Raw genomic sequence first — 22,869 nt, 5'->3', positions numbered from 1 at the left:
TTTTAACCAGGGGTTAGTAGATGATTCTAGAATAGTGTGGGAGGGAGTTAAAGGATTTATCCGGGATTTCACTATTGCATTCTTATCTCACCAGTCTTATGTTAAACACCATGTATTCATTGACTTTGAATCCTGACTTTCAGTTTTAGAAGGAATGTGCTCCCCTGTTGATCAATAAGAATCCCAAACTACAGCTTGTTAAGGCTAGAACTGAAGTCAATGCTCTGTTGATTCCGAGTGCAAAGTTTCTGATACTCTACACTACGGCCCGTTATACATTGGGTGTCAAGTCCAGTAATTTTCTTTCACTAAGGCTTAGAAAGTGTGACACATTTGTTATAATCTCTTCTATTACGACTAAATCAGGTTTATCCTCTACTTATCCTCAAACTATTAATAGAGATTTCCATTATTATTTTAGAGATTTGTTTTCTGATGTCACAGACATTGTTATTTCAAGAATACTAATTAAAAAGGGCACTGCTGGCTTGGCATCCCATCCATTTCACCAGTGTCCAGAAATGTTATGTCAGCCTCCATTAATCCCAGTTACTAACTGCTTTTGGTACCCGGGGTGGACATTTCTGCATCAATTAATGCAATAGCTTCTTCTAATTACCACTGCATATTTAATGAAATCAATGATTCTAGCTGTTCCTGGACCAGCATTCCCCTGCCCTTTCAATCCAGTGATTAAAATAAATGTAGCCACCCACTTTAATTTAGTGAGCTCCATGATTCCACTTTCTCCCTTTCCCATTTACTGGTCAGGTGTTACATCTCTTATTTCCATCTCTTATTTTCCTATTTTTTATGGAATGGCAAAAGGTACAATCTTAAACATGCAGCATTAATTTGAAATGGGTTTGATTGGGGTTCTCTACCCAATCTGAAATACTATCACTGGGCCTTCATTCTTCATCCTATCTGGTCCTGGATATCTCCTCCCTCCCCTCTTCCCCCTCTTCCATCATGGTTACACATTAAATCCCCCATTGTTGCTCCTCACTATCTAGTGGGGACCCTCTTTGCTCCATTGAAGTCCAAGTTGTTTAGGATATCCCTTGGTCCTTTCGTCTCCTATGCCCTCCATATTTGGCATCACGTGAAGAAACCTATTAGTGCGGCAGTGAAATTGCATACTTGTAACCCTGTTTTTCCATAATAATGCTCTTAATATTAGTGGCTATCCTTGAATTTATCCTGTTTTGCGGGCTACAGGAATTAGTGAACTTGATGACCTATTTAGTGATGTTGGGCTCCAGTTGTTCCAGTCTTTCTAATCTAATTTTTCTTTTCCTTCTTTATCCTTTTTCTTTTATTGAAAAATCCATTAATTATTAAGATCATGCATTATCTCTGTTTCCTCTGCTTTTCCTGCTCATCCTCTTGACTCCTTATTTTGCTCTTTCTCCCCCTTTAAGCACCCAGTCTTTAGCCTCTATACTGTTTTGTGTAACTCTAAACCTCTTCCCTTAATTTCAGTGCGGTTCAGAGACTTCTCTTGTTCCTATACTCCTCCTGCAAGGGAGACCATATTTTGTTATGCAAGAGGTGGTGAGGTTGTCATCAGGAAATGCATTCTGTCACAGAGAAATAATAGATTGGTGGAAGCTATTCTGATTGCAGTGAGCACAAAGCAGTATCCTTCCTTGGACAAGGCACCAGTCTGTGGCAGGGCACATTCACTCCTAGAAGAGCATAAAAGGATCAGCAGTTCACCTAACATGTATTTCTTTGGAATATCTGAGGGAATCTGGAGTACACAAGTAAAATCCAGAGAAAACTCCAAACTGAAAAGGACTCTGACGTGACCTGGGAGACAGGAGTACTAATATCTGCACCTCCTCTAGGTTACCCATATCTTCCTGTATTGTGTTTCTGTCACAGGCTGTAGTTCTTAGCTCTGCAGTAAATCCCATATTTGTACAATAGGATTCTTGTGAAGTTCCCATTTTCATGCTGGCTACTAAAAGAATCTGACAACTCTCCATAAAGAATACTGGAAGTCAATGAAACAAAAAAATGTGTTTTGAAGAAGTTTAGGTCAGATATCTTCAGTTTATCACAGACATTTTCTAAATTATTAAAGAAGTAAGCTCGCCTACACCTCGTCAACTGAACTTCACAGAAGATAGCAGAATATCTCAAAAAAGGCAAAAGCACAAAGTAGCAGATGAAGCATGTCCTTTTAACATCCCAAAGCTAGTTAATAAAACAGAGCCCAAGAAGGGTGCTGTTGAAATAACAGTGATGGGGATTATCTTTAGATCTGTGATCACATATTATTTTGACATTTTTCAAGTACAAACTCAGTCCTTTTAATCGTCTGACCCAAAGCAGACATTCATTTATTTTACATTTTTAATCTCAGAGTTGTCTTATTCAAAATCATTTGCTTAGGGAGGCATGTCACTATGGTAGACAGTAAATGGAAAAGTCTTTTAGAACATTTCAATGTTGTTAAAGATTTAAAAAGAGACAATTCCATCTTTAGTTCTATTTTCACAAATAACCCACATACATTACTTATAGAACTGAGGTTGCAGAAAAAAGACATGCCTTTTTTTTTTTTTTACAAATTATTTAAACATATTACATGAAAATAAATACCATAATATTTAGCTGTAGTACTAGGGTGTTGTACCGTGTTAGCCATTATGAATGTAGTAAGAAGTCAAGTAAAATGACACCTTTTATTGGCTAACTAAAAAAGATTACAATATGCAAGCTTTCGAGGCAACTCAGGCCCCTTCTTCAGGCAAGATGAAATCATGAAGAATAGTCACGAGTTGCCTTGAAACCTTGCATATTGTAATTGTTTTTTAGTTAGCCTTTAAAAGGTGTCATTTTACTTGACTTCTCATAATATTTAGCTGTAATATTCATCAATACTTTTATTTCAGATCAAATATCGTTTTTTGTATAGTGTCCCAAATGAATTGCATGGGTGAGAAGAATGAATGAATAGTACCAAGTTGTTTTCAGGGCAATGAATAATCACAACAATATTCTGTCACTCTTTAACTCATCAAGTCTAAACATTAGTTTTACTAAATCAGCCTACAATTTAGGTGTTACCTGAGTTTAAATTTAGGCTTAACAATATTGAAAAATTAAGACAGTATTAGGAATAATTCCTTACCTATTTTTTACACCAATTGTTCTTCAAATTATATTCTCCAGCACTTCTTTAGGGAGTTTTTGGACCCCCTGAATTCATTTCTGACATTTATTTTTTGCTGTTCTATTCCATTTGCAAATTGTTTTTGGCCCATCTTAGTTGGCATTTTGTTTTGTGGTTATTTGCTGTGATTTTGGGTGCCCTTTGTTAGGAAACAGTATGGTTGTGGGCATGTCCTCAAAGGCCATGACATACAGTAGGTATTATGACACAATGGAATGAAGGGTCTTCTAGGATAATCCTTCCCTGTCTGAGCTACAGATAAAAAAAAAAACATTGCTCACTTGCTTGCTAAAACCTTTGTGCTTCATTCTTTTGTGTATCAACCTTTCACTTTTGTTGTTGAATTGTGTTCTTTTTTGGTTTTATTTGTTTTTTCTCCTGGTTTTGACCCATTTCTGCTTTCACGTCCTTCTCCTAGTTAATCCTAAATCTTGTTTGCGAGGCAGATATAACGGACACGTTCTGAATACAGAGGATACTTAAAAAATAATTCACAATTTAGTTCTAGTAAGATTGACTAGTACAATGCATTTTTCATTGGCTGTTCTATTCATTGGTTTGGTAGCCTTCAGTTAATTCAAAATACTGCTGCAAGAATCATTTCAAGAACTAAAAAGTATAACCACATAACTCCTTTTCTTAAGTCCTTACACTGGCTTTCTTACTTTGTTTTTTGGCTTCATTTTGTGATTCTGTTGTGTAAATTTTATGGCCTTTGGATTGTTTAAGTATGATTCTTTGACTTTAGATGTTTTCTGTTTTATTTTTGACATGAATTTGGATTTTGCTTTGGATTGTTTATTCTTGGATTGCCCCTTTTTTGCATTTATCTTCTGTTTTGATTTCTTTGTATTTTTTTTTATTTTGTTGATTTGGGAAATATTATAGTTTTTGGACAGTCTTTATTTAATGTAATAATTAAATTAATCATTGTTAGTTTTTTGTCTGTTTTAGGCTTTTGTATATTTTTTACCCTTCCTATTTTTGACATAAATCCTAATAAAATGCATTTTGGTAAAACAAAACTGTGAAGATCTTGTGGTAAAAAAAAATAGGTAGCAGACAGAAAAAGTTTTGGGGACGGCTACCCTTAATACTGAAAAATCAGCAAAAGAAAAAAACACGTCTTTACAGAAGCAGAGGTCACAACTGAACTGACTAACAGGTTGAGGCTGTGTTATAAATATACGGAACAAGAACTGATGTGGCAGAAAGGTGGATTGGATACTGGAAATTATGGCATCACGGTTTGCAAGAAGTGATGTCAACAGTGGGTGGACTGGTAGTGATGTCATTGGGAGGCAGGGTCTTTGGCTGAACTGCAGAGGAACAAGAGGAGATAGGATCAGGTGAGAGCGCCAACCCCCGGTCTGGTTGACAAATAACACTATGTGAACCTGTAAACTGTCCCCCATGCGCACGTGTGTGACACTAAGAATAAAGACTTAAATAAGGACTAATAAATACGATACTAGATGTCAGTACCCAGAATTTGTTGAATTTAATTTGGGTTTCAGAAAAAAATACACTTTTAAGACTTAAAGAAATTGTTAGAATCCTAATGCATTTTTTATGTAATACTTAATGTCAGTCAATTGCTGGTGCTTTGTCTTTGCGTTTTGTTTGATTTTGTTTTATTTGTTTTACTCTTACTTTATCTTATTTATTGTAATTTGTTACATGAGTGCAACACAACAAGGTATTTCTAATTGTAATTATTCAGTTATTGGTAATTGTCAATGAGTTCTTTATCGTTTAATTATCCTATTTTGTATTTGCTATCCTCTGACTTAAATCTAGAATCAAGGCAACAGGGCCCCTAATTATGAAGGAATGTAGCCTTGTGGTCCTGAACCCAGCACCCTTCTTAAAGATTTTTTCAATCCTGTTCTTAAGGTATGCGCTCATAGTTGTTGGCTTCCCTTTACTAAGTTGGTATAACGTAAAAGCTTAAATTAATTGTTAAAATTTAGGCTTTAGGTATGGAGACACCCTCCTTTTGAAACTGCATCAGCCTGATATTAGATCCATATTACTTCATATTAAATATAACTGTTTACAGATTTTTGTGACTGCTAATTTAAAAAGAATATATTAGTTTTTTCAGTCAAAAGGAAAGTCATTTCTGCTGTTACCACCAAGTCATGATGAGGTCATACTCCTACTTGGCATCAGATGCTCACTAGTTTTTCAGCACTCTCCGAGAAAGCTTGTCAGACACTGTAACCTTAGCTCTATTTATTAAATACTCTTAAACAAATGATAATAAAAAAATGTTAAAAACAGCATAGTTAGTTTAAATGGACTACAGTGTAAGTTTTACTTTTTAAGTGTAGATCAAAAATTGAATTATGAATAATTGTTATCTTAATAATAGTTACAATATAACAGATGTCCATACCTTTTAAGAAGGATCAGTGTAAGTGTTTTTCAAAATCTTTTAATTTATGCTGGCAACAAGTTGTGATTTTGCATTTTTCTACAGATTATAACATAAAAAATGTAATTAATTTTAAAAGTTAAAAGAAATTCAAAATAAAAACAGTTTTACTTTTTTCCTTTGTATTTCTGTTTTTCTTTTGCTTTCTCTGTATTGATTTTGAAGTAAATGGTTGTATCTGTGGCATTATTATTACTTGATTGAATAGCATGCCATTGTAATGTTTTGCTTTATGAAAATAAAATTAAATCCAGTTAAAAAAAATAAAATTTGTGGCCAGGTGGTCTGAAATGCATACTCTTTTTATGGCAGAATTTGGTTTAGGGTTTATAACACCTTCTGTCTCAATGTTGCGTGAGTTTCTTCTTGAAAACAGACTTTCCATTGAATTCAACATCCAAGTTGTGCTCTTAGAATAATGAGTGGCATCTGTGTATGTGCGGGCATGGCCTCTCATTCCTCTGGGTGTGAATTGATCTTGCCACCAGACATCCTCATGGTGACCATCTTACAGTGGGAGTCATTTTTAACAAAATTTTATGTTAATACTTTGAATATAGATAATATATTAGACAATGTTTGACTAATTAAAGACAACAACCAGGGACAGGGGTCTATCAATATGCTGCTTCTGATAAAGACAATTTACAAAACAAACCAATCAAGTCCACCACTTTTCTACATTTTCATCAATTGATCCTTCTGATTTTCAAACTCACTTTTTCATTATAGACTTGTGTGTAGACAGAGATTATCCCAGCATAAAGCAATTTTAGGAAAGGGGTTTAGGGTTACTGTTAGTTCATGACTTTGTTTTTTTTTTTTTTTTTGTAATAAACTTTGGAAGACTAACATAATATTTAAAAGCACAATTGCATAGCTGCAGCAAGAATTAAGTAAATCAAACAACAGTAAAACACCCTGCCTTCTTTTGATAAATCTTTTGATAAATCAAAATTAATTCACTGCTATTTAATTTATGTCGTTTTATTTTTTCAATATCTTTGCAGTGCTTAAGGCATTTGATGCATTATTAAAATATAAAAGCAAGTTAAGTGATGCGCTTTCTCACACAATGAGTCATGTGCATTAAGCCAGCAACTTTATGGGTTCATTTTCGAAGACATGCCTGTCTGCAACTTGTTGTTATTCTTCAGATCTGGTCTCATCTTCCACACTACTTGAATAAGCACTTTAGGCATTAATTCTTTATTTACACTCAGCCATGACAAGCTTGGCCATCTTGACGTCCTTATTTCAGATTAATGAGGTTACAGAAAATATCTTTTATGAGGTGTTAATGTTGAATTTACCAAAATAGGGAAGCAATTTCTCGTATGATGATCTTATTATTATTGTGTGTAGCTGAAACCAACTACTGCTGTCCATCTACCCTGTTGCAGGCACTCGTCTATTGTTCAAGTTACGTTCACATATAAACCCACATGCACCTGTACTGGACCAAATGTGAGTGGCAAATTGACATCAAAGAAAATCACTGCCAAAAACCTCACAATGACATGAGAAGAACATACCAACTCCACCAAAGAGTGCCCAGGCTTATATAAGGAGCTCTGTTTCTTACAGCTTTACATATCCCACCATTATGCCACTTGGGAATATTTTGTGAAAAAAAAATTACATGAAATAAATTTTTGAGCTTTGTTGTAACACATCACTGATTATGAACGAATCTCCTGCTTCAACAGGCTGCCTTTCAACCTTTTCTGTCATTTGCTGCTGGGCTTTACTGATACACAATCCCATCCCCCTGACTGTTCCCATAAATTATTTTCCATGCTAATCTCTTATCTGGAAAGCCAGGCTTTACAGTGGCAAATTAAAATATAGAACAATAAGGTTTAATTTTTCAGGTAATCATCTTTATTTGTTTTTCTGGAATGGGAAATGGAGAGACGTTTGATGAGCTCATAAAAAGGTGTCTTCCAGCCATTAAGCAATAATCCAGTGAAGCGTCTAAAACATGGAAAGCATACAAATAAGGTCAGATGGCAATTTTAATAAAATTCATTTTTCATAGAAAGAATGTGGTGCTATCAAGTAAAGATAAATCATCTGGCACTATAATTGTTGTATCTGATGGAGAATACATGAAATGAATTAATAGCTGGAGAAGAAAATCTAAATATTGCAAATACATCACACGGCTCAAACTTTTTGAAAAGGGCTTCTGAGTAGAATGAAAATCCATGGTGTGAAAAACAGAGTGGTGTGTGCTTGGAAAAATAAAATGTCTCATGAATTTCTAAGTGTTCTCTTCCTGCTCTGACAGATGCGCATTTTCTCAGTTAGCAGACGAAGTGGCTGTACTTTTGTATATTCCTTCAGATTTGTGAACAGGAAGAGTTAGAACTGAGTAGAAAGAGGAGGGTTGTGTGTCGTCTGAGCATCTGCACCATGTTCAGAGCCAGAGAGAGAATGATGTGACTGTTTTTTGGGATTGTGTCATTCAAGATGTTAACACTAGACTAGACCTGCTTTGATGGACTTAAGCATACTTGTGTGGAAGGTGGGCGATATGACGTACAGGGCTGAGCAAGTAGCCTCCACATTGGACGGGCTGTGTTAGTAGGGCTTGCCTATAAATTGTGAGATGCCTGAACTTAGCAAGTTGACTTTAAGAGTCATCTGTATTAATGATAAAGATGTCTGAGTATGTTTTTGTTAAGTTGGTCACTAGGGGCTGGTGGGGAATGATGATTACTGTTGTCCTTATAGTGTACATTTGTAATGACTTCTTATACAGTATGTTTCACCAAATCAAATTCCATGCTACTATGACAATAAGGCAAAGTAAAACAAATTCAGCATGAGGTCAGTTTTTTTTCAGTACTGGTTTGCTTGATTTCTACAGTACCATTGATAAATCATGCACAGTAACACCAGATAAAATGAATCCTACAAGATATTTAGTCAAACTGTTTGCATGTATTCACAACCTAATGTTATAAGTGATATATCTTCCATACACAAACAATCCAGCATAGAAACAAAATGTGTTGGATTTGCACAACAAATAGAAAACAATAGTCTGTCTTTACAGACATATTCTGAATATTCTAGAGCAGTCAATGGCCATAATCCCAGTAGCCACAGATACATGTTAAAAAGTCCTGCATGGCACACTGGTCCAACTCAGGGCTCAATCACAAGGATTCCTACTGGCAGGGCTGAAGAATGAATCTGAAACACTTGTCTTTGGGTTGAAACTGGAGTATGTGGAGAAACAACCACAGAGACACAGGGAGAGCACTTGAAGACAAGCCACTGCAACTGTCCACCAAGAGACCATTTAATAGTGAAAATAAATCTATTAATTGTAGTAATGCTTTTATATAAGCCAATATTGCTTATTTTATAACTACACGGTTGTTTATAAACACATTTATATTGAAAAATCATTAACTGTATACAATACATGCAAATCAATAATGCTCTTTGTATGGACAACAAGTAGAAACCAACGGTGATAATATACAAACAGTTTCCACGTGTAATTAAATGCATAATTCATGATGAATGAAGTATTAGTGTATGCACGGAAAGGGCAACTATACAGCATGTACCAAAACTACAATGTCCGTGCAAGGTGCAAACTAGCACTATAGAATGCTGAAGCAAACTATGCAAAAAAAAGCCAAACAGTGCTGCACACTCAATAACAATGTTCAGTTCCATCAGAGGGTGCTGATTTTTGGGTCATTTTGGGCAACAAGGACATCTCACTCTTCCTTGACACAAATGGTTCTTTCATGGTTTCTTAAAGCTTATCTGATATTTCTTTCTAGGTTGGCTGGATTATTCCTTCAAGCATGTATTTCTCTGACTGACATCCACCTGGGTTTCTTTTAAACATGGAGGAAAAAAAAACGTCACTTGCATGAAATATCTGACAAAAGGTCACGCATGTCAGAGGTGCCATTTGGTGCTTGACTGATTTGCAGCATCACTCCACTACTTGCTGTGTTTTCACTCTAGGCAGTCAAAGCTTTCGCTACTTGAATTTATGAAAGTGTTAGTTAGTCAATCAATAATTCATCTTTACAGTGAATATATGACAGTTAAAGTGACCATAATGCTAATGTACAATATAATCTGAAAAAATTAATATTGCTTCAAAGCATTGTACATTTTTTAAACTTCATTAAAAAGTAAGTCATTTATTCAAAGGCCCCGGCACCCTACACAATGTTTCCAGAGATTATGACTTGCAGACTTCATCTACATAACCTATGCGGTTTAGAGGCAGTCTCAGTCCACTTGCTTGATCATCAGTCACATAGTGTGACATACCTAGCGACTCAGATGGAGTTTGTCTTGCACTGTATGGATGGGCTCTGTTTTCATGAGAGCTGCCAACCAATGAGTGCTCATCTGGAAGTACAATGCAGTGACAAAGAATAAGGAAGTGTTTTGGACCTCTTAAACAAAAGAGAAATTCATCTGTCTAATGTGTTGTGTTCTACATACCATGACATAATGGGAAAAAGAAAAACAGGGCCATAATTGCAGGTGAACTTTCTGTACCTGTTAACCCTTCGTACAGAGCTCACTCTATCAGGCAGCATGTGTATTGGCTGTGAAAAAAAGGGGCGAGCTTGTGATACTTTGGAAATGTGAAACTGAGGTGGAACGTCATCATGTAGTCATATAATTTGTCATCCCCAGAGATTTCTAGTTTTATGAAATTTTTGTGACATCCTCAGTTCGATGAGCTGAGCAACACCAGTCATCAAATTTGGCATTCCCTCTGACCAAAGTCTTGTAATATGACACCAGCTTATGGTTTGTACGTTCTCCCCCTGTTTCCAGGTACCTCTTACAATATAATGACATGAAGTTTAGATTTAATGGTGACCCTAAATTAAATTAATCAATTTTCTGTACATATAATTTAGAATGCTATAGGGTCACAGCCACAAAATATAAGATAAGTGGCACGAATTGGCTTTTCATATTCACCCACCCTCATCATTGCCTTTAGTGGATATAACCTGCATGTTTTTAATAAGTGGGAGGAAATTTCAGAAACTTCCAATGCACAAAGGAGGAACATGCCACCTCCACGTAAACAGTGTCTGGACCAGGCTCTACAGTAAAATGAGCCTACAGGGGCTAGGGAGTACTAAACCCTGCACTTCTGAGAAGCTTCATTTTGTTTCTACACATCTGAATATTTTTAATGTTTGGGATGTATATATATTGATCTGCATTTTCTCACCATGTATGAGGTTTTCTCTGGGTGCTATTGTTTTCATTCTTCATTCCCAAATATGTATGTGGTAGGTTAAATGTTGACTCCATAACTGATCCTGGGGCGGCTGTGCCCATGAGTGGGCTTGGTGATGAACTTGCAGTGTAAGCTCCTGCCTTGCCCCTTAGGTTGACTGGCACTGTATACTGGGATAGTGGCAGGCAGGAAATGCTGCAGCTCCTGGTGTTCCTGATTTAGATTAAGCAGAATGCAGTAATGTTATATTATGTTGTATTATGCAATTTTAACCTTTGGTGACCGTTACAACTGTAAAGAATGGATAGCTCTGATATGCAGTAACAACTTTTTAAAAGATGCTGTATGGACAGCATTATTATGCACAGAAGCATGCCCCGACTTGTTTTCTTCCTCTTATTATATATTTAGCTTCATATTGGATGTGTGCAATGAAATTGACCTCGCGGGACAAATGACATCAATGCAAAAGAATATAATTAACATTCTCAGTAGCAGTTTATGAAGTTCACGATAAAACAAAAAGATTTAACCCCAAAACCTTCCAATGTAAATGACAGATCCTTTAATCGATTACAGTCAGGTCATTGTCATTTTAGGAAATAGATCTTCAGCAGTAAATAACAGCATATATTTATATAACTCAACCCGTAGAATCAGAGGGTTTGTCAGTTTTCTAAATGTGAGCTGATAAATATGGTAATGAGCTCATATCAGCGTTAGGCCAGGCGTCATTAACAAATGGAAAAGATACAGTTTTATCAATAGGCAGGCGATTCATTATTTTTTGGTCTGCTTAAGCTTAGCTGTCTGTTTGTATCAACCAGAGGAAGCCTTTCTCTGACAGAAGGACATGGATTTCTGACGCATTGTGTATTTTGCCCTGATAGGCTGTAAAAGGCATGCAATGTAAGCTGTTTAATGCAAATGGAACTTAAAAGAGATTTTATGAAGGGCAGTATAAGAAAAAAGAAACAGAATGCTTTGTAGTACTGTCAGTCAACGCTTACCATACTAAGAACCCCAAATCATTTAATTGGTATTTATATTTATAGCATCACTTTCATCGTGGTTGACACCTGGAATGGTGGGAGAGCTGTGTCCTGCTAGGAGTTGCGTACAGGTTCTGTTGCTGCCCAGATATTATTTTGATATTTTATTTTATTATTTGTTTTTTTATTTTATTTTATTATTATGTTATTTTATAGCACCCAGATCATAGACACATAAATCTAATTATGGTTTGATTATGTTTTCCATGTAAAGTATTCTAATATTAAATATCTGAATATGTGAAATGTTTCAGTCAAATGTAAAATTGACTTTTTACTATATATTTGTACATGACAGGGATGCATATCTAAATTCCTGTTTTGTAGCAGTATGAGGCTGCCATTCAGCATCTTGTCTTTCCTGTCCGTGACAGGTCCACCACTCCTGTACAAACACAAATCAATTAGAGCTCTTGTTCACTGGTGTTCACCAATCTTTAGTTTTCCCCTCACAGGTGGCATGTCCTACTTTAGCATTAAGTTGTCTCTCAGCACATGTACCCAATTCCCTTTTAGCACCTACCGAATGTACATATGGTACTCAAGCACTAATGCTGTTCTACAAGTACACACTGTACAGTTGTCACAGTCTGCTCTACCCCCTTCCCCTTGCAGACTTGCACTTTCTTACCTTCTTCCTTTCTCTTTTCACCTGTGCCTAGTCTACAACAAATGAGACCACGTTACAGAAACTTTCTTTTCTCAATTACTCTTCAAATACTTTACTTTTTGAAGATGTTCTTCACAAATGTGTGAAAAGCAACTCACAGTCTTGTTTCTTACATATACAATGGACATATTATATTTAGAGCGGAGTGGAGTCTCTGAGGCTAAGCATCTGTGCTGATATCCAGAAGGTTGCCAGTTCAAATCCCCATCACTGCCAAAAGAGATCCTACTCTGCTGGGCCCTTGAGCAAGACCCTTAACCTGTAATTGCTCCAGGGGTGCTGTACAATGGCTGACCCTGCGCTCTGACCCCAAGGGGTATGCAAAAACTAACAAATTCCTAATAAAAGAAATTGTATAAGGTGAAATAAAGAACAAAACAAAATATTCATTTTGCATAGAATACACCAAGCCCCAGTGTGAGCCAGTCATGGGCTTCAAGCACTTTGTTCTCAACCTAATTTGTCAAATATATCTCCAAGTCTCTGCTTTACATTTGAAATGCCTTCAAACATCTTTTGTTAATGTCCCATTTGACTGCTGACTTTTCCTACTTGTAATATACTTTGGAATCTTGGTAAATCTTCAACCCCAATGTGCAACACCATTGTTCTGTCAGCAAATATTTGACATAAATTTTGATACACTACATCTCTTAATTAACTGGAAGAATCCTAATCTAACTATTATTTTACAATATCAATTTATTATATTGCTGTATTTCAAATTGGGAAATTGCAAATTTATTCAGTGAGAAAGTCCTCCAAAACTCTGTAATGTTTAGTAGACCTTTATGAACATTGTGCAACATAACTTAAACTACGTGTTGATTGGACTCGAGAGCTCTTAGCCCCCTAGCTGGCTTTCTGACCTGTAGTGTCCCTAGTATTACGGTTTCTTCATTTACATTTTTTTCTTCCTATTATTTTTGGTTTGGACCTGAATGACATTACAGAAGATGTTGCTAAAATCAATCCATCAGAGTTCCTCCATTTAAACTGTGAATCCCCTCCTCAAGGACACCAGTGGAAATTAAGAGAAATGCATTTAGAACTTGAGCCAAAAAGCCACTCTTCACACAAAGAGTCATGGGAATCCAAAATAAGCTATCGAGTCGCATAGCTTAAACAGAAGCTGTAATGTATGGCAAGTTTCTGTGTGAGATATTAATACAACTCATCTACAGTATTACCTCCCCAAATGAGCTTGATGAACTTAATAGTCTCCTCTATTCTGCCAACTTCTTATCTATACTAGTAAAAGGCAAAGCCCTCACTGACTCACTGACTGACTGACTGACTGACTGACTGACTGATTCACTCATCACTAATTCTCCAACTTCCCGTGTAGGTAGAAGGCTGAAATTTGGCAGGCGCATTCCTTACAGCTTACTTACAAAAGTTAGGCAGGTTTCATTTCGAAATTCTACGCGTAATGGTCATAACTGGAACCTGTTTTTTGTCCATATACTCTAATGGAGGAGGCGGAGTCACGTATCACGTCGTCACGTATTACGCCTCCTACGTGATCACGTGAAGTGAAAACAAGGAAGAGATTTACAGCACGAGTCAAACGCGGGAACGAAGGTAAATGACGTTAATTGTTGAGTGTCTTTTAATACTGTGTAAGCATACATATTAACAGATGTGCAATTAAACGTGTGCATTTACAGGGTGATTTCTCAGGCTTAAAAGCTCGCCTTTTATCAAACGCGGGAACAAAGGTAAATGACGTTGTTGAGTGTCTTTTAATATTGTGTAACCATACATATTAACACATTTTCAATTAAACGTGTGCATTTACAGGGTGATTTCTCAGGCTTAAAAGCTCGCCTTTTATTAAAAAGGTAAATGCTGTTTTCATTCTGAAGGGCACAAACCACGTTAGATTTCATGCTCAAGAGTAAGCTCAGCACACAGCTTGGTCATATTACAACCGGAAGGGTGAACTGACAATATGGTATACAAAGAGATCCTTAAGAAATAATTATTGATTCATTTTCCCTCATTTTAAAAAGGTTTACTTTTCTTCTTAATAAAAATTTTAAAGCGGTACTTCGCCGCTGCAAAGCGCGGGTATTTTGATATATATCTAAATATATCGCGTCATCACGCCTCCCATGTAAGCACGTGAACTGACCCGCTGCCGTTTGCAATGCCATATTCGCGAGATACAAGTTTAATGACAAGACACGAGGTATAAACGACAGTTTGGATCACTTTGGGACAGAGTTAAAATTGCTGTGGCCAGAAACTTTTAACTGCCGGATCTTAGCTAACATTAAATAAACCCGTGGACATCGCAACATCACACAAGACAGCGGCTCACGTGAAGTGACTGAACGCAGCAGGAGTGATCACTTCAATGAATCAAACCTATTCAAAAAACACATTTCACAATTGATAAGGTACGAAAACGATAGATAGATAGATAGATAGATAGATAGATAGATAGATAGATAGATAGATAGATAGATAGATAGATAGATAGATAGATACTTTATTAATCCCAATGGGAAATTCACAATATGAAACCGATTGTGGATTTCCGTACAGCCACTGAAACTTTGTGACGGCACGAGACTTCAGGTGACGTGTCTGCAAAAGAACCTCATTCAGGCAACTATTTTTACTGGCGGTGGCTCAGGGGAGAGAGTTTTTATTCCTCGCATCCCCGTTATACCCCCTGATCTCCAATTTCAATTCAAACGCCTCCAATTTACACTAAGGCTGTGCTTAGCAATGACAATTAATAAGTCTCCGTTGTTGAGTGTCTTTTAATACTGTGTAAGCATAGATATTAACACATGTGCAATTAAACGTGTGCATTTACGGGGTGATTTCTCAGGCTTAAAAGCTCGCCTTTTATTAAAAAGCTAAATGCAAACTGTTTTCATTCTGAAGGGCACAAACCACGTTAGATTTCATGCTCAAGAGTAAGCTCAGCACACATCTTGGTCATATTAGAACCGGAAGGGCGAACTGACAACATGGTATACAAAGAGATTCTTAAGAAATAATTATTGATTCATTTTCCCTCAGTTTAAAAAGGTTTACTTTTCTTCTTAATAAAAATTTTAAAGCAGTACTTCGCCGCTGCCAAGCGGGGGTATTTTGATATATATCAAAATATATCGCGTCATCACGCCTCCAAAGTAAGCACGTGAACTGACCCGCTGCCGTTTGCAATGCCATATTCGCGAGATACAAGTTTAATGAGAAGACACCAAGTATAAACGACAGTTTGGATCACTTTGTGACAGAGTTAAAATTGCTGTAGCGAGACTTTTTACTGCCGGGTCTTATCTAACATTAAATAAACCCCTGGACATCGCAACATCACACAAGAGATCGGCGCACGTGAAGTCACTGAACGCAGCAGGAGTGATCACTTCCATGAATCAAACCTGTTCAAAAAACACATTACACAATTGATAAGGTACGACAACAATATGAAACCGATTGTGGATTTCCGTACAGCCACTGAAACTTTGTGACGGCACGAGACTTCAGGTCACGTGTCTCCAAAAGAACCTCATTCAGGCAACTATTTTTACTGGCGGTGGCTCAGGGGAGAGAGTTTTTATTCCTCGCATACCCGTTATACCCTCTGATCTCCCATTTCAATTCAAACGCCTCCAATTTCCACTAAGGCTCTGCTTAGCAATGACAATTAATAAGTCTCAGGGACAGACCCCACAAAAGGTTGGCATTGATTTGAGGCAGGACTGCTTTTCACATTGCCAACTGTACGTTGTATGCTCAACAGTAAGCTCAGCACACAGCTTCGTCATATTACAACCAGAGGGGAGAACTGACAACGTACTATACAAATAGATCCATAACAAATAATTATTGATTCATTTTCCCTCAGTTTAAAAAGGTTTACTTTTCTTCTTAATAAAAATTTTAAAGCAGTACTTCGCCACTGCGAAGCGCGGGTATTTTGATATGTATCAAAATATATCGCGTCATCACGCCTCCCATGTAAGCACGTGAACTGACCCGCTGCCGTTTGCAATGCCATATTCGCGAGATACAAGTTTAATGAGAAGACACGAGGTTTAAATGACAGTTTGGATCACTTTGTGACTGAGTTAAAATTGCTGTAGCGAGAAACTTTTAACTGCCGGGTCTTAGCTAACATTAAATAAACCCGTGGACATCGCAACATCACACAAGAGAGCGGCTCACGTGAAGTGACTGAACGCACCAGGAGTGATCACTTCCATGAATCAAACCTATTCAAAAACACATTACCTAACTGCTAACGTGTGAAAACAATATGAAACCGATTGTGGATTTGCGTACAGCCACTGAAACTTTGTGACGGCACGAGACTTCTGGTCACGTGTCTGCAAAAGAACCTCATTCAGGCAACTATTTTTACTGGCGGTGGCTCAGGGGAGAGAGTTTTTATTCCTCGCATCCCCGTTATACCCTCTGATCTCCCATTTCAATTCAAACGCCTCCAATTTCCACTAAGGCTCTGCTTCGCAATGACAATTAATAAGTCTCAGGGACAGACCCTACAAAAGGTTGACATTCATTTGATATATATATATATATATATATATATATATATATATATATATATATATATATATATATATATGTATATTTGCAGTTGGAGATCCAAATATGCAAACCGTATCACAGACCTTCTCTTCCATGTATATATATATATATATATATATATATATATATATATATATATATATATATATATATATACATATATATGTCAATGTATGTATGTATATATGTATGTCTAGATATATGTAGATATGTATATATATGTGTATATATGTGTAGATATGTATATATATTTGTATATATATGTAGATATGTAAATATATATATATGTGTGTGTATGTATGTATGTATGTGTGTATATATATATGTATGTGTATGTATGTATATGTATATATGTATATGTGTGTATATGTATGTGTATATATATATGTATATGTGTGTATATGTATGTGTATATATATGTGTGATATGTGTGTATATATATATATATATATATATATATTTGTATATATATGTAGATGTGTATATGTATATATATATGTGTATATGTACATATATGTATATATATGTTTATGTGTGTGTGTGTATATTATATATATATATATATATATACAGTATATGACAACAACACTCATAACAGTGACAACACAATTACATATATATATATATGTACATATGTATATATATATCTGTCAATGTATTTTTGTATGTATGTCTAGATATATATGTAGATATGTCTATATATGTGTATATATATGTAGATATGTGTATATATGTAGATATGTAAATATATATGTATATATATGTGTCTGTGTGTATATATATATATATATATATATATATGTGTGTGTGTGTGTATCTATCTATGTATGTGTATATGTATATATGTATATGTATCTATGTATGTGTATATGTACATATGTGTGTATGTATGTGTGTATATATATATGTTGATATATATATATGTGGATGTGTATATGTATATATATATGTACATATGTCTATATGTAGATATGTATATATGTATATATATGTTTATGTGTGTGTGTATAGCAACACTCATAACAATGACAACACAATTACATTGACAATCATGTTACATTATTTTTAAAATGTTTCCTTTTCTTTTTCATAACCTCTTTAACACACTACTTCTCCGCTGCGAAGCGCGGGTATTTTGCTAGTGTTCTTATATAAATAAGGCTGGACCAAAATGTTCTTCTTCACTAAAATATACAATAAAATTACAATATAGGAAGCAATCTCTTGAATTGTGCAACACGTTAAAATGTTTTTCTTAAACATAATGAAAGGTTTTTATCTTTTTTTTCAGGTCTGCTTTGTGAATCTGGACAGTGACTATGAAGATTTTAGTCATGAGGACTTCACAAAGGTAAGCAATGTGCCCAGATTTACTGGTTCAGTGGTGATTAATGAAATGTTTCACCATTGGAGATGGCGCAGAAGCTGATGTGCCAGCTGAGCAGACGAGGATCATTTTGAGTATGCAAATATCTGGCGAGTACTTCTGCTCTGCGGTACTAAAGTGCAGTGAAGTGCGTGTGTTTTCATTTTTTAATTAGCCCATTGTGGCTGCTAGACTCAGCCTGTGTCCGGTGTTATCGAGATTTCAGCGTCTCTCATGCAGAACGCTGAATCATTTTGTGTGAAGAGGCAGAAACAGGGTTATTTTGTGTTATTTTTCCTATTGTTTAAATGTGTATGTCTATGCCCATCCCCATTTATTTTGATACTGCTAATTGAGAAAATAGGCTCTAGCATAAGCAAGTTGGATGATGGCTGGATGGTCAATGGAATGCTTTTTGGTGTAGCACATAAATTATGTCAATGCTGAGTGGACCTTGGATATAGGCTTTGCACATATATAAGATAGCTTAATGGTTAGATCTGCTGCCTGAAGGATCATTTCCTGGGTTTAAATCCTGTTCATGTTATCTGCATGGAGTTTGCACAGCCTTCATGAGTGGGCTTTTTCCGGGTATTCCAGTTTTCCTCCCACATCCCCATGTGTGTGTTAAGTCACTTGGTAATTCTATGTTGGCCCAGTTTGGATGGGAATACGTCCGTGAACCCCATGGACTGGAGCCTGAAATTCATCTGATGCTGCTGGGATAGGTGCCAGCTCACCAACACCCAGATTTGCCTCAAGCAGATTTGAAAAAATTATATACATAAAGAATGTCCAACAGATTTCTGAGGATTCCTGGGTTCCAGACTGTTTGTCATGGAGTGATCAACTTCAACATTCAGCCAGTCAATATTTGTTTTATATAGCATCTGTAACCGTTTGCACCAACACACGGCACTTCACAGAGGAAAATTTTATTTTTCTGAAGTTTTCATATGAGAAGAAGTGGATAACCTCCCAGCCATAACAGAGACTAATGAGGAGGTCCTGGAATCGAACAAATCACCACGACTAGGAAACATGTATCTTCTAGTGCTTCAGGAGGTTAGTGAACACATATAAACTCTTGACACATATTTTTCAAAAGTCACTGCACAATGGAGAAATTCCTCAGGACTAGGAGGAAATAGAAAATATTAGTATATAAAAAGTGATCAGGCAGATTTATGCTAGATGAAGTTTAGTAAGTAAAGGTAAACTATTACATATAGGAAGTGGAATACACAATAGGAGGTCTACAACTTGAAAGTACCCCTAATGTTGTCATAATGGACTTTTCACTATCTAGATCTAGACAGTGTACAGATGTAAACAAGAGGACATTTGGATGTTTGGTTATATGTAGTACAAATCAAAGGAAGTTATTCTTAAACTTTATAACACACTGGTGAAGCCACTGTGTACAGAAAAAGACATAACAGCACTAGAAAAAGGCCAGAGAAGAGCAACTAGGCTGATTCCTGGCCTGAGAGGTATGATCTATGAGGAGAAATTAAACCTTTTCATTTTAAGCAAATGGAGATTAAGAGGTGACATGACTGAAGTTTTTAAAATTATGAAAAGAATTAGTACAGTGGATAGAGACTGTTACTTTAAAATGAGTTCATGAAGAACACATGGACTCAGTTGGAAGCTTGTTACGGGTAAAATTTGTACAAATGTTTGGAACTTTTTCTTCACACAGAGAACCATAGATACTTGGAATAAGTTACCAAGTAGTAGGACTTTAGTTATTTTGAAGAAATAAGGTGGCAAGCTGTGTTGGGTTGAATTGCCTGTTCTTGTCAACATTTTTCTAATGTGATAATGTTCTAATGAAACATAATTTCACTAAACTGTCAAAGGTTATGGGACTACTTCAAGTAATGGAGAAAATTAGGGCCTACAAAGATTAAACCCCTTGTATCTGTGCAGACACATGTTGGCTTGCTAGTGGGTGGCAGCCCTTTAATTTACGACAAGAACTCAGAAGGTCCCTGGGGAGCCTAACAGTTAGGTGCATGTGCTGGGACTGCCAGAGTTGATTTACTGCAATTCGGTTCAATTCAGTATGTTATTGTATAGCACTTTTCACTGAGTGTGTTTGTAGACCACTGTGACAGTTCACAGGTAAATGTCCTTATAGTGTTTACATAATTACATAATGAATGCACATAAAGACAGAGATCCGTTTTAAACACACAGGAAGACAAAACAGTTCCAAAGTGAATAACATAAAAGCAACCTAACAATATTCTATTCATTGACATGATTGATGAGAGATTGCCAGTTGACAACAAAAGAGAGGAAAACAAAAACTCCTATCAGCAGCATCCCTGAAAAAAAAAACGAAACTCTGGAGGAGCCACAGCAATGTTTTTAAAGAACTCAACAAAAATATGTGACTAAAAGTAGAGATGCCTTTCTAAAAAGTCACTAATGTAAAAGTAAAATTTGCCTGTGAGAAAACTAATCAAGCAGAAGTTTTAAAGTATGTGATATTAATTGTCCTTTAGGATCAAAATTACAAGTAAATGTAGGATCTCTCCCTGTTTTATATCCACCCATTCATTTCTGAAACCTGCTTATCCAGAGCAGGGTTTACAGGGAACCTATCCCAGCAAGCACTGAGTGCAACACAAGAACAATCCCCGGACAGAGTACCAGCCCATTGCAGGGTGAGCAGACATACAAATATCAGGGGTCCAGTTCAGCAATGCCAATCCACCTGCATGTTCTTAGACTGTGGAAGGAAACATTACATTAGCTCTGGAAACTTAGAAACAACTGAGAAGGGTATTGAGTGTTACAAACACCCAGCGGCACCACAAACAGTCAACGCCTTCTCATTCTATGTGTGGACTTGGAACAAGTGCATTGATGTCTTAGCACCATTGACACCCAATTGAAAATCATCTTTGTATACATAAACATTGTGTATATTCGTGTAGTCCTTTTGTTTCCTGGTTTAATATTCCAATAACATTTGTCCAGCAAAATATGCAGGAGTAAAAGAAGCCATTTGCTTTTAAAAATATGAAGTAAAAGTAAAAGCAGACAGAATATGTAAAGCTCAAGTAAAGCAGAAATATTTTCAAAACAGACTCAAGTATAGTAATGAAACATTTCTACTTTGTTATTATAGAGCACTCGTCCACAGTCAGTTTTAATGAAAGGTCACTGCCCTGGAGACCTCTGCAAACTTGGCTGCACAGGCCCTTCTGGTCATTCTACAGTAGAAACTTTCCATCCTTTGATTCCAAAGCTCCCAGTATCTCTGATGCCTTTTCATGGGCAGGGTAACAGTTCGGAGGTAAAGCAGTGGCACTGAATGCCACAGGAGGACACCGAGCAGGGAAACAGAACAACAATGTCAGGAATAACATGCACACCACCATCTCAGCCCTCGCAGGCAAGGATTTACCACAGATGTGGGTACCCAGGTCATAGTGTGAAAGTGTCTGCCAAGATTGGAGTTGACCAGCCTAGCGATGTTATTTTCTTGAAATGAACTGTGGGTGTGTGTGGAGGAGATCACATAATACATTTGACTAATATTTGACTTCCTTATCCAAACAGTCTTGTGTTGACATTCATGTCTAGTTTCATTTTAATTTATTTAACTATTAATTGCAGCATGTGAAGGAGATGCCATTTTAAAAAACGATAACACGTCTCCCAGACTAATTTTAAACTCCTTCCTTTGTTCCCTTTTGTAACTTATTGCATTTTTTGTACACTGCACACTACATTCGAATTGCTTAGATAGATAGATAGATAGATAATGCTCTTTCATAAAATGCAGACTGGAATAAAACGACACCCAGGGAGAATAAAGGTGAAGCTACAACTGGGCCGGCGTGCTCGTGTGAACGGGGCCTAAGAAGTTGATTGTGTGTTAGAAAAACATGTGTATTCACAGGAAATGATAAATTAACAATACCATACATGGAGTACTTTGTGGGTCTCCAAATTTCAATTTGACATCATTTTACAAACACAGGATGTCCGGCAACTCATGTCTTAACTCAGAGCCTTGTCATGTCCTCCCAAACACTCCATTTTCCTCCTGTATCTCCCAAGATGTTTTTACTATTGACAATAGAATATGGACATAGATAACTGATTGGCAACTCCATATTGACTGGTGTAGCTCTGTCCATAAATGTGACCGGCAATAGAATGGTGTAAATGTAAAAAAAAGTAATGACAGGTTGAGGGCATTATGATCACAAGGACTGGAACAGGCGACACAGTGAGGTGTCCGTGTACCTGCCTTCAAATTCTAAAGATGTCAGCATGTCCTCTGAAGCCCTCAACAGAGTGGG

The 22,869-nt window shown here is 36.5% G+C and overlaps 1 protein-coding gene across 4 annotated transcripts in view; it reads left to right on the top strand.

Moving 5' to 3' along the window:
- Positions 1-22,869, top strand: part of sphkap (SPHK1 interactor, AKAP domain containing) — a 487,158-nt gene that overhangs the window by 400,776 nt on the left and 63,513 nt on the right. For all 4 annotated transcript variants that reach the window (XM_051923013.1, XM_051923012.1, XM_051923011.1 and 1 more), the window contains one exon: positions 18,467-18,526. In XM_051923013.1, coding sequence (XP_051778973.1) covers positions 18,467-18,526 — 60 coding nt within the window. The remainder of the gene's footprint in view (positions 1-18,466; positions 18,527-22,869) is intronic.

The sequence above is a fragment of the Erpetoichthys calabaricus genome, chromosome 2 (assembly GCF_900747795.2).
Source record: "Erpetoichthys calabaricus chromosome 2, fErpCal1.3, whole genome shotgun sequence".
Classification (NCBI taxonomy): Eukaryota; Metazoa; Chordata; class Cladistia; order Polypteriformes; family Polypteridae; genus Erpetoichthys; species Erpetoichthys calabaricus.
This window is presented reverse-complemented; position numbering and strand designations above follow the sequence as displayed.